Source organism: Larimichthys crocea, chromosome XXI (assembly GCF_000972845.2).
Source record: "Larimichthys crocea isolate SSNF chromosome XXI, L_crocea_2.0, whole genome shotgun sequence".
Lineage (NCBI taxonomy): Eukaryota > Metazoa > Chordata > Actinopteri > Sciaenidae > Larimichthys > Larimichthys crocea.
Window position 1 is genome coordinate 16,333,777 of NC_040031.1, and position 19,948 is coordinate 16,353,724.

Here is a 19,948-nt window from a genome sequence, read left to right on the forward strand (position 1 = left end):
GACACTAAAGATAGGTACTGAATGAAGAACCCTCTACAGAGTTAGAGAATAATGTCGGATGTCAGATAACCAAGACTAAACTTCCTTGTTTGTAGACTAATGTCCAATTGGAAAATGCCTGCTTTGAGTATGTAGGGACGTAGAGTAGGGCATTTAAAGGAGCCAAAGAGGATAACTGATTCAGAATTAAGGCGGTATTATGTCATGACAAGTGTAATAAATGAAAAATAAGATAAATCTTTTTAGCGGTACTTGAACTTGTACTTCTGTTCAGTCTTCACTTTGAGAAATAGAATAACAAACTCAATGAGCTTCAGCTGTCCTGAAGCTCATCAATTTCGGTACACGTGAACACAGTCAAACACCAAAAGCTTATTCTCATACATGTTATAACATTTTCTATCCTTAGGTTACACAAGGTCACATGTGGACTTTCAGTTCCTCTGCAGTACTTATTGTTTGGCTTTGATTGGGAACAGTAGATGCCGTCTCTACAATGTGGTGGCCAGGGTCAAAGTGACCTATTGCTGCCTTCCTAGACATAGAAAGCTTGCTGTTGACGTACCAGTCTGCGTAAACAGACAACAGTGTCTCCAGCCTAGAATGTGCTGATGGTAACACCTCCATGAGTAAAGACATTGTCTTTGGCTAATTCTTCCACAACAATACAGAGACACATTTAGTCATGTTTCCTCCTGGAAGGCAGGACTATGTGGGTAAATTTTGGTCAGTGCCGTTTCATTCAATATTATCAGGGGAGCCAGAACATTTTCAAGGTTGTGCATCTTATCTTCTGGGTACACAAAGCCTCCTTAGATAAATCATGCCAAGTGTGCAGAGAGGCCTCTCAGGTTAACTACAATGTCAACGCGTATATCATACACTCCTTTATGTGCAATAGATTTCTAACACATACAGCATGAAACATTTCACAGCTGGGATCTCTGAACCACCAAACAGAATTAATGTATCATTTGTAATCTCCCCTCTAGTCTGGTAGCCTTACTTAATAATAATATTAAAGAAAGATGCTGAAACATGCACTGTAAAATTAGATGAATGGTGTTTCTGTTATTCCACAGCTTTGTAATCTTGTGCACCAAATATAATCACCCGTGAGAAGTAGATACACTTTACACCACTAACTATTTCATTTTATTAAGAAATAAAATGGTTTTCCATCCGATGCCCTCTGACTGCTGCAAATCAACTCTCTCTGACTTACAAAGTTCCCTGATAAACCGTAGAGAAAATTGCTGCAAATTGCTGTTAGTTAATGGTAGCTCATTTAGAGCAAGATCAGAACATTCCTTTCCACTGCAGTTTAAGAAAATGTCAGCTATGCTTTTATCTCTTCCAGACTTGACTACTGCAGCACACTTCATTCATTCAGGCATCAGCAAAGACTCGTCAAAATGCTGCTGCCAGGCTTTTAACCCTAATAATCGTTGCCCTTCATTAGTCACCTGTGAGTTTTAGACTTGCTTGATTTTGATATTTTCCTGCTTGTTTTGTTCAGACTGTAAACATGTTGATTTCTACTGTGAAGTCGGACATTTTCTGTTATAAGTTAGACTATTGTTTTCTTAGCTGGTGACATTTGTTGTTTACTATTTGAATTGTTTTATCTTGTTTTCTATTTCTTTCTTTATATCTGGGGTCTTTTTGGATTTTATTATTTGCTTTTGCAAAGCACAAAAGTCTTCTTCTCCTTCTTTATTATTATTATTATTATTATTATTATTATTATTATTATTATTATTTATAATTATAATAACACAACAATAATAATAATATAATATGATTATTATTAATTATTTTCTATAATGTATTTGTGAAACATAACATGAGGCTGAAAGGGAAATTAATTTAATTAATGATGCCTTGTATCCATGGCAACATCCGGCCGCGCCCCCCTCCTTCCGTCGTCCAATCAGATGTGAGGAAACAGACTCCTTCTTCCTGTTTCTGTGCAGCTCCTCAGCTGACTACAACCATGGTAAATACTTTCAATAAACGTGTTATTTAACTGTAATCTGCTTATTTAGACGCCGGTTTGTTTACAGCACACTTCAGTCGCGTTGGTTTTAAACGTAACGTCAATGGTTTAAACACTATCGATGTTTAGTCCGGGTTTTAGGAGGCTAGCAAGGCTAGGCTAGTGACTTTTAATGATGGGAAGCTAATGTAAATGTCAGCGTCAGAGTATTTACGGAGTGAATATCGTTACCCTTCAGCAAACCACACTCATGTGATGTCTTGTCTGTTGTAGAGGTTCCGTTTCTGTGGAGATCTGGACTGTCCAGACTGGGTACTTGCCGAAATTAGCACATTAGCGAAGCTTGTGAGTAATCATGAAGGTCCAACACATGAAGCAATAAAGCTCGTTTGTTTGTGGCTTGTTTCATATAAAGTAACACGTGTGTCCTCTGTCTCACGAACAGTCAAGTGTCAAAATGAAACTCCTCTGTGCTCAAGTGCTGAAGGACCTGCTGGGGGAAGGCATTGATGTAAGAGTTATATAACAGTATATAACATATGATCGCTCTCATGTGCACAGTCCACTCACACTGATCGGTGCTTCCTCCTCTGCTCTCTCTCTCTCTTCAGTATGATAAGGTGGCAAAGCTCACTGCAGATGCAAAGTTTGGTAAGTCTCCCTCATACACTGTATTTAGTGGGGGAAGAAATATTCTGATTGCCACAGTATAGAAATACACAAATAAAGAGAGAACAACCTACTGTGTAATCCCCCTGCTGTAATCTGACACAAACACGACAACTGACAATTACTTTTGCAGTTGTTGCACATTATTTAACTGTAAATATATATATATATATTTATATTTTGTTCTTATTAGATGATTACTTGTTTAACATATGTCGTGTTTGATAATTTCCCCCCAGGATTATTAAAATATTTCTGATTCTGATCCTGATTAATCATTATTATTATTACTATAGTGCAATTAGCATTTGACTGTTGTAGTAGGTCATGGGAGTCTGCTGTAAACAGGGTAAAATATACAACAGTGCATCGTGTTTTATAAGCTTATTATGTGTTTTGTGTATAAAATCTTGATTTGCTGAGGAACTAGTAATTATAGCTTTCAAATAAATGTAGTGGAGTAAAAAAAGTACTGCCGTACTACAGAATAGTTACCTCTGAAATGTAGTGAGGCTAAGGAGGCTTGAAATGTGTTGGCGCTAAGCCAGAGCTTTTTAATTTTTATTATTAATCACAAAGCAAAGTACAAGTCTAACCTCTTTATTTTCTTTTTTCAAAACTTTGAAAGTGCATCAAAAGAGTAAATGCACCTACTCCACTACCACTCGTACTGCGTTTAAATCTAACTCATACACATTGTCACACCTGCATTGCCTTTTATTCCTATATAAGATACATTCATGATATTAATCTTATCTTGCAGAAAGCGGAGACATCAAAGCTAGTGTGGCAGTGCTCAGCTTCATTTTGTCCAGTGCGGCAAAACATGATGTTGACAGTGAATCTCTGTCCAGTGAGCTGCAGCAACTGGGTCTGCCTAAAGGTTAGTCCACAAATGATGATTATGCTGCATATTCTAGTCACACATGCACCGACCTCTTTCCATACTTATAGTACAGAAAGGGATTACAGCAGAACAAAGGTGGAAAGCATCATCTGACTAATTTCTTTAACTGCTTGTAATATCTAAGGTAGTATCCGTATTAATAAAGCTTTTGCAGAAGGCCAGAGCAACACAGTAGGGGTTGTTGGCAGGCATTTTGAGTAACTAGGGACAACAGCAAACAGCAAAACATGGACCAAAATAAAAAAATAAATCCTTTTAAATGACTTAAATAAATCTGTCTGTTAACATCAGAACCACACAACATATTTTCTTCTGGCAGTTGAAATTTAGTGTTGCCTGTGAGCCAAAAAAAAAAAAAACACACACACAATAGGTAATAAGAGAAACAATTGCCTCATTTCCAGAACATAGATGTCACAAATCACAGCCTATTGTATTGTTTTTAGCTTACTGCATCATTGTCCATTGTGCAACTTGAATGTGAACTCAACTCAAGGAACAGTGTAGACAATGATGGAAGGTCACCACCCACCCCAGTGCGTGTGGGGTGCATTGTGGACAACGATGACTGGTCACAATGCCTCCCAACATCCATTCCTGGTGGAGTTTTGTGACTTTGATGCATTTATGTGTAATGGCAATGGTGAGTGGACCCCAGTGTTGTGGTGCATTGCAGCTTTGGTGCAGAGACTGTCTTTGTATCGATCGATTGATGCTGCGTTAATGTCTTACTTGGCTAACACTTTCATGTGATTACGCACTTAAAATAAATCCAGGCTCGACTGTTAATTACACATTCACATTCATTCCATTCTTTTAGAGCACACAACGGGGCTCTGCAAATCATATGAAGACAAGCACTCTGCACTGCAAGACAAACTAAGGGAGGCGAGCCTGAGGTGTAAGTGTTTTTGTCTAACTTGTCTTTTTAAAAGAGGAAGACAAATATCACTGATAGTGTTGTTTTCTGTGTTGTTGCTGACTAAGTGGTGCCTTTTAAGAATGCTCTGCAATGAATTTCAGTGGGACGACTAGACGCTGTGTCCTGGCGCATTGATTACACTTTGAGCTCCAGTGAACTGCGGGAGGTGAATGAACCAGTGATTCAGCTTAAATTGCAGACACAAGGAGCAGTGTCAGGCCCCACAGAAACGACTGTCGTTTCTGTGTCTGCTGACAAGTTCAGAGTCCTGCTTGCAGGTTGGTTCTGCATTTTGTCAACACTGCAGTTCTTTTCTCGCTCAGCCATAATTATGCTGCGTCAATTATATTATCACGTGTTAATTATTTTTGCCCTGTGTGTTTCTGCAGAGCTCAAACAGGCCCAGGCAATGATGAATGCACTGCAGTGAAGAGCGGATAATGAAATCGGACATCGTAGTCTGAGCAAGAGCTGGACGCAAATGACGTTGCCAAAAGTGCCGTATTTACACCTTGTACAGGATAATATTTGTATGTCATTTCAAAGGTCATGTCAAGACACTCAGCTCACTAATATTTAGTATGATTTTTCTACCACATTAGCAATAATTGATGGAAATGTTTCCAGATTTGGTTGATTCATCACTGAAACAAGAAGACTGAATGGACTGTTTTTTGTAAAATATTGTATAATATTTCACGTATTTTGAATTCTGTCAATAATTTGTGTTGTACCTTCATATGCTTAGAAATAACAAAATAAAACGAGAAACATATCCGGGGCCTACATATCCCAGCATGCAATGCTTTGGGACTTTTGCTCGTGTTGTGTTCCGTCTTACCAAATGTATACTGTCAATAGTACATACGTTGTATATATTTTTTTCGTTGCTTTCAATTAATTATTGGAGGATATAACAAAAAAAACATTAATATCTGCATATAAACAACGAGAGTGGAGAGACTGGAGATCTCGCGATATCTCTGTGTGGATAAATAAACGTTACCCAACGTGTTTGGTAACATGCATGTTGTCTGTGCCGTGCCTGCTCATTGTGGCAGCCCTGCAGAGGAGAGAGGAGCCCGACTAACTTCTTAGTTTATGTATTTGTAGTTTGAGTCTGTTAACGTGAGTTTATCACAGCTGACGTCTATTTCCTGGTGTGGGTAAGTTGTTGGCCCCTTCATTCCTCTATGCAGCACCATGAAAACGCCACCTCTGGACCTTTTCAGTCCACAGTGTACTCAGTACTGTACTTGCAAGTGCTTTCCCCCCTTGTCATGATCTGTGCAGTGCAGAAACACAATGTTTTGTTCAGACTGGATGAACAAACACTGAAGGCCAAATGTGTCATGTTGTGCAGTCTGTGGCTGGGTGTAACGTTTTTAAGCATTGGTATACCTCATGTTGTGTAGTCTATCAATCACTGTTGTGTATTGTTGTAGGTCTGGGTGTGTTTTTGTGGTAAGATGTGCATTGTTGTGTGTCTGAGGTTGTGCAGTGATGTTTGATGTTTTATAGGTTCACCCAGTCATCCCACCAGTCTTTGAAAAACATGAACATGAATCAAGATCTTTTGAGTTAAGAATGAAAACTCCCAAGTAATTATAGAAAATATGACTCAGTTCATTTTATTTTCCAACATCACCGCCTAAAAGCTGCTTCATTCTCTACACTCAGAAATATAATTCTAGGGGATAAAAGGATTTGGATATCTCTTCTGATCTAAAAGTAGGAAAAATGTTTAATATTTATTTTACAATCACTAATAATCTTTTAAAATATTCTCTCCATCTGCAGCACAGCTTCTTTTGTTTCCATCAAAATGCCCGAGGGACCAGAGCTCCACCTGGCCAGTCTTTATGTGAACAAAATGTGTAATGGAGTGGTGTTCACTGGAGCAGTGAGAAAATCTGAGGTCAGTAAAAATCCTGATGTGCCCTTCATCTGTGAGGCCTATCGGATCACAGCTACGTCCAGAGGGAAGGAAGTGAGACTAACGCTGACACCCATGAAGAGTGATGATCCAAAACAGAGGGTAAAGACAGGACAAGCAGACCAGCCCATGGATATTGTGTTTCGCTTCGGGATGTCGGGTTATTTCCGCCTCACCACAGAGGATGAGCTCCCCAAACATGCCCATCTGTGTTTTTTTTCCAAAGAAACACCCTGCAGGGTGTTGAGCTTTGTGGATGTACGTCGGTTTGGCAGCTGGCAGCCCAGTGGGGTGTGGCAGCCTGGCAGAGGGCCCTGCATCATGTTTGAGTACAAAAGCTTCAGGTTTGTATCGCTGAGTGTCACCGCTTGTGTCACCTGCTCAACCAAATCCTCGCCATCTCATTCACCACGAAATAATTTTGCAGAGAGAACGTCCTATCGCACCTGTCTGACCGCGCCTTTGACAGACCTATCTGTGAGGTTCTGCTCAATCAGAAGTACTTCAACGGTATCGGGAACTACCTGAGGGCTGAAATCCTTTTCAGGTGACCAAAGTGCACAACCCTCAGACCTACTCGGATGACACATTATATCATTCTGTATTAGGGATGCAGTGATTCCTGACCTTATCGGTTATCATTTCTGACATGTTGATCCTCTTCCAATGAAAAGCTTAAAACAATTAGTGGGAGAATTATCTGCTGATTTTCTCAAAATAGATGTTATAAAATGGAGCCTAACCTTTATAAAACGCCATAGCAATCCATGCTCACATGTTAGATTTATTTATACATTGGTATTTGGTATCAAAAGTAGTGCTTTCCTAATCATTCAATGATTTACTCATACAGCAGATATTTCTGGACCTCTAGTAACTTGCTAGATGTAACTTGTTCACAGAAAACAAAAGGGAAAGGACACAGGCACGCACATACACAGAACAGGAAGCCTAGTACTGTTAGATCTCCAACAGTAAGTTCAAACAATTTTGAAAAAAACGAAAGTGACAAGAAATGTGTTGTGCTTGTTTTTTTTAATGAGTCAAGGCCAAATTTAAAAGTCCACGTACACTTCTACAATATCTGTCAAAATCTTTTCCTGTGATTTACTGATTGTTGCCTTGAAACCAAAATGACTAAAACCCCACTCCCGGCGTAATGATTCAGGCACAAAAAAAAAACAAAGAGCCTTTGTCATCGACAAAATGGGTTTTAAGACTTGAATTATTATTATTATTATTTTTTTTTAGGCTGAACATCCCACCCTTTGTACCTGCCAGAAATGTACTGGAAGGCCTTGAGTCAGAAGATTTCTGTGATAAAGAGAAGCCTGTGAAAAATGACACAAACACAAAGGTGAAAGAAGCCAGGCCAGAGACACGCATTTTCTCAGACTTTAATCAAACGCTTAACCTTTAAGGCATTGCATTTCTAACAATGCATTATTTCTTCAAACAGACTTCATTCATAACAGAGGAGTCGGGTGACTTGTTGAGACTTTGTCATACAGTTCCTCTGGAGGTGGTGAACCTAGGTGGGATATATATATATTTTTTTTAACTGTCTGGTCTACTCTGAAACACAACTCATTGTTTTATTTTGAGTGAAATACATCACCCTTATTCAGTTCCTTTTCTTACATATTAGGTGGAAAGGGCTATGATCCCGAGAAGGCGGATTACTCTGAGTTTGAGGCATGGCTTCAGTGTTACTATGTGGATGGAATGAAATCCATTCGCGACCACAATGGCAGAACAATGTGGTTCAAAGTGAGTTCAATCGTGTATTTTATCCTCTGGCACAGGATTTTATATATCACTGATACTAATACCTACTGTTCTAATTTCAGGGAGATCCAGGCCCCATGGCACCTAAAGGTACGTAATTATTGGATTACGGTACATGAAACTTTAAAACTTCAGCAGAAATGTATCTGAGAACTATTCAATGCGGATGACTAAAGTGATGTCTTGTCTTTTTCACACAATAGATTCAAAGTCACCCAAGGCAAAAAAGAGGGCAAAGAAAGAAGATGACCATGATTACACAGATGAGAAAAAGGTGTGAACTAACTTTTCTGCTCGACAAATAATCAACTCTACAGGCATGACTCTTGACACCAATTTAAATTCAATAGGTGTCCAGGAGTCACTCTGAAAGTACAACAAAGAAAACTGTGACCAAACAGGAAATTGTGACTAAAACACCAAAGAAAGGAAAAGATGCACGTCCGAAGGAAGCCAAATCAAAGAGGCAGAGGGAAAACACCCGGGATGTAAAAACACCTCAGCTTGGAAAGAAATCCATGGCACGTAGGCGGAAGAGCAGTAGTGCAGAGCCAACAGCTGCAGGTGAGCTGTTTCCAGTTTTATTTGTAGGCTAACGGAACAATGAAATGTGTTGGATGAGAATAACGGGTCAGGTCAGCATCAAGAGCACTATTCGCTAGGAGACATGAAAGATTGTTTTTTTTTTTCCTTCCACTGGCAGAGTATTGAAAGAGTTGTAATCTTGTTGTCATCTTTGTTGCAGGTCCACAGAGGAGGAGTGGGCGAGTGACCAGACAGAATGACAAATAAAATGTTTTTTTTTCTTTTTTTTTTTTTTTTTTTAAATTTTTTTTTTCTTTTTTTTTTTTTTTTTTAATAAACTGTTTTTTTATACCTTTTTAAAAAATAAACTTTTTAAATAAAACATCTTTACAAAAGTTCTGCAAATCTTTATTGATTTGATGAAAAGCAATCACAATTGTCTTCTATGAAAAGTTCAATTCAATAGAACAGCACCAGATGATACATTTTATAGCATTTAATTAATTTCTACCATAGTAGCAAAGTGTCTGTTTAATTTGTGACTACTGTGATGCTTGCTAAATGCAATATCTATTACAAGATTAGGAGAAGTGAAACAATTTGAAAGGGGTTGAATTTCAAAGGAAGTCCCTCTGATGTGATACGTGCAGGCTGGTCTGGTCTTTCCAAGAGATCACAACTGAGAGGGCGGAGGGGAAAAAAAAAGTTTTGCTCTTAGAAGACAATAAAGCTTAAAATATGCCAGGCAGTAGTAAACACCCAAAATAGAATACTTACTGCCAGGCTTCCCTGACTGGAAGTGTGGTGCAGAGAGTCGCGGTCACGCTGCTCCCGTGTGACTCAAAAAGCCGGACTACAAGTGCGCTCTTCCTGTCTTCGGCCTGTTATGGTAAAAATAATAAACAGCGATTAATGTATTAAGGCAAGGGAGGTCAAGTTGAGCCCTTAAAAGAAATACCTGTTTGATTGTCTCAAGGATGACCGCTGAGCTGTTGACAGAAAATGCACTCCAGGGGACTGTGTCAGAAGCGCACTGGAGTGACCTCAAAGGAAAGTTGAGGTTGTATGCACACTGGATGACAGAGGAATCTTGGAAGGAGCCTGTTTCACAGAAAACATGAGTTCCACTTTCATTTCTAATGAGAAATCATATTCAAAAACAACCGAATCTTACCTGTGTGTGGCATGATTGCATACGTGAAATGATGAGTCCCCATGTCAGCATTGACATCTGGGGCCTTGGGTGCTCTCAATCTAAGACAAAGACACCTGATGTTAGATGTAAGCAATATTTAAATGTAGTGTAACTGAACTGTTTGTTTTACTGAACCTCACAGGGACAGTGTCATGGTGTTGTTGTGGACTGAATATCCGTATTTGCAGTCATTCAGCAGTGCAACTCCAAAGTTGTGCTCAGACAAATCAGCCCATTTGTGACCCCAAACCTGAGAAGGAAACCACGATCAAAGCATTTCAATATTATTACCTTTGTATAGGTGTGCAGAGCCAAAAAGAGGACATGTCTGATTCCAGAGTGTTGTACCTCAAATCTGGCCCAATCCCATGAAGTGTTCCTGTGTGTCGGTCTCTGCAGATGACCAAACTGAATCTCATAGGTAGCATTGGCGCTACGTACTCGGACAGGGAATTCCACCTTGAGGAACTTGTGAGACTCTGCCCAGATCACCTGAAATTCAAGGATGTAATGCATTTGTTGGATACTGAAGTTGTCAGTTGTCAACGATTTTCAAGATTTCTTCAGATATCATTAATGTTCTAAAGTACCTCTGTGTTGAACTTGATGTAAGGACACATGGCGTCCAGGACAATCTCCTGTGTGATAGTGCTCTTATCACTGATCCTGAGAGTGACGCTGACACTGCCACGGAGCCCATCTGAGGACACCACATGAGCCGGCTTCACCACCTCTAACACCGGCTTCCTACAGGATCAGTTCTGCGGTTAGGTTTTTGAAATTCACGTACAAAAGCTGCAAATATTGTTATGTTTATCGTGGTAGCAAAAGAAAGCAGTAATGACTGATACCTGGTCTGTAGATGGTAGTCCATTACATCCCAAGCATCCCAGTACAGAGGGACATCGTCAAACATAACAAACTGGTTCCCATGACAGCTGTCAGAGATGGCTTCTCTGCAACCAACAGAGTGGGGGAACAGACGTTAATTCATTAATGTTAATGCTGTGGCAGAGAACACAACGGTGGTCCTATAATACCTGTTTGCATTGATCAGATACAATGATGCCAAAGTGCCATCTTTGTTTATGACAGTCTGTAAAATCCCGTTCTTCATGAGGACAGTGCCGTCAGCCTGTAACGCAAACATCTCAGTAACCAAAATTAAACAACATACTGTAGCTAATTTAAGATTTACTGTACAAGCAACATATGCCAGGATGTATACAGGACAGTAATAACAATAATATACAAGCCAGTTATTGTTGCTCTGAGTATTTATTTAGGGGACGTGTTGTTTGTCTATATTTATAACTGACGATGAAATAATGTACAAAAAAGTCTCCTTAGCATCATGCATGGCACTGCAGGGGCTTTAGGACTCAGGAGATCGGCTGGGTTGGACCTCACACAACCCAGACCCTTGGGAATGTGTTGACCATTGCAGATAGCTATGCCCCCTTCCAGAGCATGCCCTCAAACAACAGTCAGCTCTCTGTTGTTGTCCTTGTTCTGCCCTGCACCCCCTCTCAACCTCTCGAGACAACCACAGCCTCCCACAGAAGCCACAGCTTAACCAGACGTGCTGGCTCATTACTGGCACTGGGCTTTACAAGCAGGATGAATGATCTAGTGGAACTTTACAATAAGGAGGGGGAGGTAATGAGTGTATAGCACATACTTGAACAGTGACAGAGACTGGGGTCACAGGCTGTGTGTCTTTGACAGGAGACAAACCGATGCTGGGGACTCTCACTAGAGCTGCAGAACAACCACAGAACATCAGACAGGCAGTTATAGTGGATAACATAAATACATACACATATATGAACATCAAACATACCCAGATTAGGTTTAGCAGCGCCGTCTTGAATCTGGATGACTTCATGGCGCTCCCATGGCAGAGAGTTGAACACACCAGCAGTGTTGCCCTTTGACCCCAAGACTCCACAGGCATCATGCAGCAGTGTAGCACCATCACTGCGGATATCTAAAAACAACAGAGTGATGTACTTTTTATTTTGGAAAACAACAGATCGACATAGCTCCGATTATTATAGACAGCAACTGGAAACTGTACCTTCATAATACCTGAGTGCATCCTCCACAACCATCTCTATACAGCTGCCAGGAATCACATCGTGGAATTGATTCAGAAGAAGCAACCTGTAAGGGAGAAATTCAATATATACTCTTTACTGTAACAATAAAAAAACGTTTATTTATTCATCATCAAACTATAATGGTGCATCTCTGACCTCCAGAGCTCCTGCAGTTTTTCCACAGGATACTGAAAAGTCCTGTCCCGACACAGTGCCAAGCTGCTGGCTATCTCAATGTCATGAAGCAGGGTCTCACACTGGCGGTTCCCTCGCTTAATCTGGAAACAAACAAGCATGAAAATAATTGAGCTTAAGTATGAATAGTTTTAATCGTGTTAACACATTTTGTAACGTTTTTATCCTTCATTCAATTCGACTGGTTTTCGTACTTTTACATTTTAATATGATCCCTATCCTCTAATTTGTGCACATTTGATGCTGTTGTGTTGGACTGTATTATTTTAGAAGATAATTTATGCCTTTTACACATATGCGTGTGTATCTGCCTTTCCTTGTATATGTTTAATCATTATTATTTAATGCTGAGGTGCAGGGGGGTTTACATATAAATTAATGTCTGTTAGATTTAAGTCCTTACCAATTGAGTTCACACAGTGCTGATAAAGCTGTCAGGTAAAAAGTAAATAAATTAAGATATATTCCATTTTGGGCATACTGTTCTTGTAATTTTATATCTCCCACAAAGATCCTATTTATTCTGTTATTGTAAAGTTTAATTTCTGCTAATTTTTACTTATAACATTGAAGAGATTTTTATTTTACCTGTGCCTGTGTGGTGTAGGTGCCGTTATGCAGCTCAAGGAAGAGCTCTCCGGTCCAAGTACAAAGCAGAGCTGAGTCAGCCTGAAGCTGAGAGAATAACTTCTCAGGACTGGACATCTGCACCCTGAGACACAAGAATTGTAAACACGTGGTTAAACACAATGACGATTAGTCATTCTGACTAAAATCTGAGTGTATTCTGAAATACTGTAAAACCTATTATGACGACAACAAACATCATTCATATCCTTTTGCGTTTAATAAGCTAGGAGTCTACTGCCTACGTGCTGACACACCTTAAACACACACATTAAATTCATGACTCGTTTTTTGGGGGATATTTCCACTTCAGTTAGGGCTTGGCTGATGAGTCTTAGGGTTAAACTGTCCGACAGGAACTAACTTGGGAAGTCCATCCGTGTCCTGCATCCGGTGCAGTCTGTCTAGCATCAGCTGTGTGGGTCCCCCTCCGCCATCGCCGAAACCGAACAATACTGCACTGTGATTGGCTCTGCCTTTGTCTTTGTTATTCTTCACAGTTTTCACCAGCTGTGAGCAGAGGACACCCAGAAGAATAAATGTTCGTGAGGACTGTAAATATTCTCTGCCAGACTCAACACGTACTATATTTTCTGTACTGTAAACCAAACTCACGTCTTCAACCTTGCCCTTCATCTCATAAGAATTTCCAGGTGGGAAGTGTGTTAAAACCTTGGAGCCATCCAGACCTTCCCAGAAAAATGTGTTATGCTGTGGGAAAAAGAAATCAAAACTGAAAACTTTTTTCAAGTGAAACGTTTCCTTAACCTTGGTATCTTACTTACAGGAAAGGTGTTGACCAAGTTCCAGCTGAGCTTCTGTGTCAAGAAATTGGAAATACCACAGCCCTGCATTATTTGAGGAAGTTGGGCTGAGTAACCAAATGTATCTGGGAGCCAGAACTAAAGAGAACAAAGAAAACATTTTTATCTTGTGAAAAAGTGGATTTAAATTACATACAGAGGTCATCTCTGGTCATGTTGACATTTCTAGGAATCCATACCTCTTTGCAGTGGATCCCAAACTCATTGTTAAAGAAGCGCTGACCTTCCAGGAACTGCCGAACCATGGACTCACCTGAAGGCAGATTGCCATCCTGACAGGGTGAAATAGGTGATTAGTACAACTTACAATATCATGGCCATGAATACTATGCTATATCATCAGAGATTAAAGAAACATGCTAAAGTGAAATACTGGTTCATGAGAACAATAGTACGTTTTTTTAAGGAGGAAGTGCATCAAAGAATCTGTAGGGCGAAGTGAACGGGTCACACTCTAAATTAGCCGACTTTTTTTGTCCAACACGACCTACTACCACATTACTGCGTGCAATATTTCTTCTACTGGGGTCTATAGGTCTATGTTTATTTGTGCTGAACGTAATCACTGTGAAACAATCTGAAAGTAATGTTTTCATTCACTCTCTCGAACAAACAAACACTAATCCAAGGAAACTTCTTGCCGTCATTATATTGGAGCACAACCTGAAGTCAGATTCAGATGTGAAGGTTCAGCGTTTAATCTGTCAACCCTGAAATTGTCCCTTTTAACCACTAGCTGTCATTGTTTTGCACAAGGTTACATATTGTTCCTTTGAATAAGTAAGTATAATAAAGATAGAAGAAATCTGATATTTTAGGGTTACCATTTCCACCCATGCTCCTCCAACTGGAATGAATTGGCCTTTCTTGACGTAATGCTGAATCTCAGAGAAGAGTCCTGGGTACCAACTCTTGACCCACTGGAACTGCTGAGCCTGCACAAAAACAAAAAAAGTAAAAACTGAACAGGACTGCTCAGATTTGTAGAATTGACTCATATGAAAGGGTATTAGTGAGGAATTACCTGAGAGCAAGTAAAAACAAACTCTGGGTTCTTCTCCATTAAACGGATCACTGTCACCCAGCTTCGGCCACATTTACGAATGGTTTCTTCATAGGGCCACAACCAAGCTGTAGATACAGAGTCATAAATATGAACTAATTTCTCAAATTGTCCTGAATTGTTACGTTTTTGTTACCTTAGAATGAGCCTTTCATATCTACAGACGCCTTGAGTCTAACATGCTGAACTGCCATGCTTCTACAGTAGCCCAGAACAGACAAGCTAAAGCTCTAGATAGGGCCTTTTATGTTTTTCATGTATTTGGCATTTGTTTCTCATTTACATTAGGAAGGAGAGGGCGAGACCTGAGTCTATGTGACAGTGACCCATCGCGTGAGCAGTGTGCTGGCTTTCTCCGTTCCGCTGTCTGAAGAAGTTGTGAGCTAGACTGTGTGCTTTGGAGAAGGAGCTGGGATCGAAGGGATCACACAGGTTCACCATCTCATTGACAGTGAACAGAGCCTGGTAGCCTCGTTGCTCTCCCTCTCCGAGTTCCTGTGAAGAAAGACAAACAGCAGTGGTTAATGTTTGCTTTCATTAAACTTCAACTAAAGTAAAGCCATGTTTTATATGACCCGTACCTTTACGATGTCAATCAGCATCTCAAAATCAGTCAGCAGTTCTTGTACATCCTGATTAAAAACCACCAGCTCAGCTTTCTGTACGGAAAACATCCTGTCCGGATCTGGGGCTGCAATCATGGAACCTTGACCGGCTCCGAAAAGCCCATTACAGGCAACCTCGACATAAAGGGTGACACTAAACAACAGGAGATTTTTTTTTTTAGTTGAGAGCTGTCCAAAAACTCAGTATGCAGAGATAAGCAGCTATAAACTGACCTGTGTGGCTCCTCATCTTTCAGGCAATCAGACAGGATGTAACTCGTCTTTTCACCCTCTTTCGTCAGGCCCTGCAAATCCACATGTTACATGACTCAGTAAGTCTGTTAGTGCAGAAGTGTGGCACTTTAATGCAATCTGAATTAAATAAAAAAACTGCTGCTACAATACCTGGACTGGCTGTTCATCTCTCCAAACCATCGCTTCTCCATCACTTTCCCACAGAAGATGAACCTCCTTCCCTCTCCAAGACTCTGGGATTTTCAGGGTCACTTTAAACCAGCAAGTCCACCACCTTCAAAAATCATCAAATCTTGGGTTATTGCCAATATCCTGAGGGAATAACAGATCTGCGGGTGATAAAATCAAAACATTATTACTTACGTCGGTCCAAAGGTATCACCCACTTTATAAGGTGCAAAGTTCTGCTTGGAAGCTTCCGTGAATGTGATCCGTTTAGAGGACAAGAAGGAGGCGAGGGACTCGAGCGGGCAAGAGTCTCCATAGAGGCTGCAGAGAATAATGAGTCAAAAGTTATAGATATAGTATATTATATAGTTTCATAATTATATTGCGTTCAATTATTTCATGCAATCGTATGATCACTTCCACAGGGAAACTGAGAACATCTCTTATAATGCAGGTCTAGAGGAGATTGTTTATTAACCGTGCAATCCTCCTTTTCCTGCTTTGTTGCTGTTGGTTTTTGTTGCATTGATCCTAACTCTACTTTTTTTTTTATTGTAAGTAAATCAAACACTCGGTGTAGCTGAGCCTTTATGGTTATCTGTCTATGATGCTCTGACCTGATCTGATCAATGTGTAGTTTGTGCAATGAGCATGTGGATGCAAATGCTCCAAAATGCATGCTCAAGTTCAATGATGACTTATTATTAGGTATCATATAGTTAACTCTGATTGCATATTACAGACTGACAGGACACTATCTTGCAGAATGATGCCCAACACTGCATAATTACTGTATTTAACCCTGTGTAGAAACAAGCACAGACAGCAGCATGAACATCATTCAGGTCCAGTCAGGATCAGTGAAGCCTTACCGTCCTCTCAGGTTGCAGTCTGTGAAATATATATTAGAGATAAACTTCTCTGCTCTCTCGAGGAGAGTGCGCCTGTTCTTCAGCACAGGCTGCCGATACATCACGACAATAACTCAGTCAACGCCAATAATAGTATCAGGATATAAACACTTCCTGCCTCCTCAGAGCTGTGGGCAGGGTCTCCTTCAAATCTCGTTTGTACGTTATAGTGTTGAGAACATCTTGTGGATGGATGAAAGCAGATTGTTTAGTAGCAGAGAAAGTTATTTAAGTTGTGTTTCAGTTGTTTTTTACATCACATTTGGTGAAACCAGTCCAACAATCCAGCAACAACAAACCAAAAGAGGAAAGCGGTGCTGTGAAATAAATCTCGCGAGAGTACGGTGCTGCTCAGACACACAGGTCTCGAAAAAAGTTTAATTTTTCCTGATTTATCGGTTTATAAAAATTATTATTTCAGTGCCAGAATGTTAATAAGATGTCCGACTTGTGGAAAATTAGTCCAGTATTTACTTCAGGGACTCTAGGTTGGATTAATTACTCATAATCTCTGTTTACGTTCACTTCTCCCATTGGAGTCAATAGACTCAGGACCTGCTGTTAGTCGCCTAGCAACAGAGGTTAAATTGACATGACACACTTTGATTAAATATGTTTTGTTTTTATTATTTTATTAACCATCTCCTGTCATATGGAAGATATAGTCAAAGTGTTGTATTGTTGTAGTTGTAGTTAAAGTAAACAGCCGCAAGATGGCAGCCCTATTCAACAACTAACAATGTGAGGGACGCTCTCATTGTCTTGGGTCAAGAAGGGCAGGTGACCTGTGCAAAAGGTCAACACTGGGGTTTATTTATTTATTTATTTATTTATGCGTGTATTTCTATTTGCTATTACCTTACCTAAGAAAACCTTTTATTTTTCAATCTGAATTTTGTGAATATAAGGTCAAAGTAGATCATATGGGTCAACATATGACTCTGTAGGTCACTGATATCACTGCTTAAAGTGAGCCAGATTGATTTACTTGTTATTATTTATGAAATACAGTGAAAATAATATTTTACTTACTTTACTTTTTTATTCATACAACAGTTATTTACACATATTACAGACAAAGTAACAACTAAAAGAGAAAAAAAACTATGGCACAAATATAATTTACAAAATAATTACAGTTTGACAGGATATCAACAGTGTAATGAGACCACAAACAGCAATATAAAATAATGTTGTACTGAAGGACTGATAAATGTCAAGGAGCATGGTGTGTACACCATTTAACATTTTTTACTAAATAGCTTGTTTAATCGGTCTAAAGTCAAGTTTGCTCTTATAGTAAACATGTCGCTTTGCCATCCATAAGCATGCAAATACTATACACTGAACATCAACATCAGCAGCATCTAAAATGTGTTGAATATAATAAAGACGGAAGACAAGGGAAACCCTGTGAGGATCATGCTCAGTAACTCTCTGGGGGTCCTGTGGTGTAACTGCACAGGCTAAAGTCTAACTGAGAAGCTCTCGGGAGTGCTGGGGAGTAAGTCTTGTGATCGGACTGGCGGACAGGGGTCAGGGGTCAGCCCACGTGCAGCACAGAAAAGACAAAAGCCTTTTTTTTCTCAGCATTATTCACAGGGAAGGGACTGTGTGTTTCTGTGTTTGTACGAAGCTAAGCGCCCTTTTATTATAAAATCCATAGAGCAGCTCTAAGTACAGGCTTGGTGGAAATGTGGTATAGCCCATCCCTCTCAGGCCATGCTACCATCAGGGATGTCTGTCGACTCCTATCCCCCTATTGTTTGGACTGTGGTTTGACTTTCCTCCATGCCAAGGGAATGGGTGCCATGGTCGGACTTGACCTATGACTTCAGCTCTGGCCTTACTGTATTTGCCTGGAAGCTTCTGTGTGGAGCTCTCCTTAAGAAACTCACCACATCACGTCGGATAAATCAAGGGGGATTAAAGAGGACAGCTGCGCCACTTGCTCTAAGGAAGTAGTCATACAGCATAAAACACCCTTTTAAATGTCCAGAACGGAGGACTACCGTGTACTGTCTGCCACAACACAGCAAAGGACATCCAGACTGTGGCTTGAGAAAAAACAGAGTGCTTCCAAAAAAAAAAAACCAGCAGCATGCAACGCATGCAAACATTAGGATGTGATCTACTTAAACCTTTCATGCTTCCACAAAAGTCTGGGATGATTTCACAAATACAGAATGAGTAATGCAAAGGGATGACGGTATAATCGTCTTATTGAAGTTTCATTGAGTTCCTTTGAAGTGAGGTCCAAAACGATGAGCTATACTCTTGAGCCGTACTCATCTCTCTCTCCAATGTTGTATCCGACACCTTTGCTTTTGTCCTGTTGAGCACCAGCTCTAAGGAACAAAAGAACTGTAATTCAGAATTTTTTAAATACCTGTACACACGATTCAGGAGGGCTCAATTTTAACATTCCAGCAAGTGAAAAGTAAGTTTGGGGTCACCGATAAGGATTTTGTTAAATTCCTTCAGGTTCAAAGCTTTATTCAACGTGGCTTGAAAGATTCCAATGGTGGCCTGGCTATCTCACCAATAGAATTCCTTTTGGTAGATGGTGTGCAGCCTAAAGCTTTCACTAAGAAGCTCTATAAGATTCTATGTAGTCTCAATGTAGATAACTCTGTTAGAGTAAAAGGCAAATGGGACTCTGTGCAGCCATCCTTCTAAGGTCTTGGTGTCTAATTCTGTTTGGGAAAGGCAATTCAAAATCTTACATTGGCTGTATGTCACCCCTGAAGACAGACACAGAATGAACCCAACTGTGTCTGAGCTCTGTATTAAATGTCAGTTTGCAGTTGGATCACTTATTCATTGTTTGTGGAGCTGTCATCTCATCCAGCAGTTCTGGACTGTAGTAGTTCAACAGCTGAACACAATTTTTAAGAGTCATCTACAGTTGAGTGCAAGGACTTGTCTGCTGGGACTGGAGGACGAGTTACCTGCAGATTTTCACAACAGAGACCTTTTACACATCCTGCTACATTACGCTCGGAAATGTATCATGGCCTTATGGATCTCAGATAAAGCCCCCACTCTCAATCAGTGGAAACAAACAGTGACTAGTATGATATCATTTGAAGCCTACTCTGCAGCTTTGAAGGATAAACTGTTTCTATTTTACCAGACATGGGATCCATTTCTTGTCTATCTTGGCACCACTGCACCTCGTAAGATGAGGTCAGGACAGGGATCAGTCTCCCTGAACTCCCCCTTTTCTTTTTTTATTCTTTTTCTTTTTTATTATT

At 40.0% G+C, this 19,948-nt stretch overlaps 3 protein-coding genes and 1 long non-coding RNA gene across 4 annotated transcripts in view; 2 read left to right on the top strand and 2 right to left on the bottom strand.

Annotated features, from left to right (window-relative positions):
• Positions 1-1,915: 1,915 nt before the first annotated feature.
• On the top strand, positions 1,916-5,287 carry commd4 (COMM domain containing 4). Its single transcript, XM_010737644.3, has 8 exons — positions 1,916-1,999; positions 2,273-2,344; positions 2,445-2,510; positions 2,611-2,650; positions 3,432-3,551; positions 4,396-4,476; positions 4,599-4,775; positions 4,887-5,287. Exons 1-8 carry the CDS (start codon positions 1,997-1,999, stop codon positions 4,925-4,927), a joined length of 600 nt encoding a protein of 199 aa, XP_010735946.2. The 5' UTR covers positions 1,916-1,996; the 3' UTR covers positions 4,928-5,287.
• Positions 5,288-5,463: 176 nt separating this feature from the next.
• neil1 (nei-like DNA glycosylase 1) lies at positions 5,464-9,026 on the top strand. Its single transcript, XM_019272224.2, has 10 exons — positions 5,464-5,663; positions 6,298-6,777; positions 6,861-6,980; positions 7,685-7,790; positions 7,893-7,968; positions 8,082-8,203; positions 8,284-8,311; positions 8,425-8,495; positions 8,572-8,785; positions 8,967-9,026. Exons 2-10 carry the CDS (start codon positions 6,323-6,325, stop codon positions 9,011-9,013), a joined length of 1,239 nt encoding a protein of 412 aa, XP_019127769.2. The 5' UTR covers positions 5,464-5,663; positions 6,298-6,322; the 3' UTR covers positions 9,014-9,026.
• A 106-nt stretch (positions 9,027-9,132) lies between these two features.
• Positions 9,133-16,953, bottom strand: man2c1 (mannosidase, alpha, class 2C, member 1). Its single transcript, XM_010737643.3, has 26 exons — positions 16,653-16,953; positions 15,976-16,101; positions 15,763-15,886; positions 15,592-15,662; positions 15,334-15,511; positions 15,058-15,247; positions 14,714-14,820; positions 14,514-14,624; positions 13,869-13,961; positions 13,651-13,767; positions 13,481-13,576; positions 13,230-13,375; positions 12,827-12,950; positions 12,200-12,321; positions 12,022-12,107; positions 11,785-11,931; positions 11,623-11,702; positions 10,982-11,076; positions 10,793-10,897; positions 10,532-10,688; positions 10,290-10,433; positions 10,082-10,191; positions 9,921-10,000; positions 9,705-9,847; positions 9,524-9,627; positions 9,133-9,425 (listed from the first exon to the last, which is right to left on the bottom strand). The coding sequence occupies exons 1-26, from the start codon at positions 16,751-16,753 to the stop codon at positions 9,320-9,322; spliced, it is 3,063 nt and encodes a 1,020-aa protein (XP_010735945.3). The 5' UTR covers positions 16,754-16,953; the 3' UTR covers positions 9,133-9,319.
• A 1,598-nt stretch (positions 16,954-18,551) lies between these two features.
• The window catches only part of LOC113744154 (uncharacterized), a 3,260-nt gene continuing 1,863 nt past the window's right edge, over positions 18,552-19,948 (bottom strand). Inside the window, exon 2 of the long non-coding RNA XR_003461309.1 lies at positions 18,552-19,039. This is a non-coding gene — a long non-coding RNA (uncharacterized LOC113744154). The remainder of the gene's footprint in view (positions 19,040-19,948) is intronic.

Coding starts and splice junctions, on each gene's coding strand:
- commd4 (XM_010737644.3), top strand. Junction 2,345..2,444: donor TTAGCACATTAGCGAAGCTT/GTGAGTAATCAT, acceptor TCTCACGAACAG/TCAAGTGTCAAAATGAAACT. Junction 3,552..4,395: donor GCAACTGGGTCTGCCTAAAG/GTTAGTCCACAA, acceptor CCATTCTTTTAG/AGCACACAACGGGGCTCTGC.
- neil1 (XM_019272224.2), top strand. CDS start 6,323: ATGCCCGAGGGACCAGAGCTCCACCTGGCCAGTCTTTATGTGAACAAA. Junction 6,778..6,860: donor TTTGAGTACAAAAGCTTCAG/GTTTGTATCGCT, acceptor ATAATTTTGCAG/AGAGAACGTCCTATCGCACC. Junction 8,786..8,966: donor TGCAGAGCCAACAGCTGCAG/GTGAGCTGTTTC, acceptor TCTTTGTTGCAG/GTCCACAGAGGAGGAGTGGG.
- man2c1 (XM_010737643.3), bottom strand. CDS start 16,753: ATGTATCGGCAGCCTGTGCTGAAGAACAGGCGCACTCTCCTCGAGAGA. Junction 10,001..10,081: donor AACACCATGACACTGTCCCT/GTGAGGTTCAGT, acceptor TCTTTGTCTTAG/ATTGAGAGCACCCAAGGCCC. Junction 9,848..9,920: donor TGCAATCATGCCACACACAG/GTAAGATTCGGT, acceptor TCTGTGAAACAG/GCTCCTTCCAAGATTCCTCT.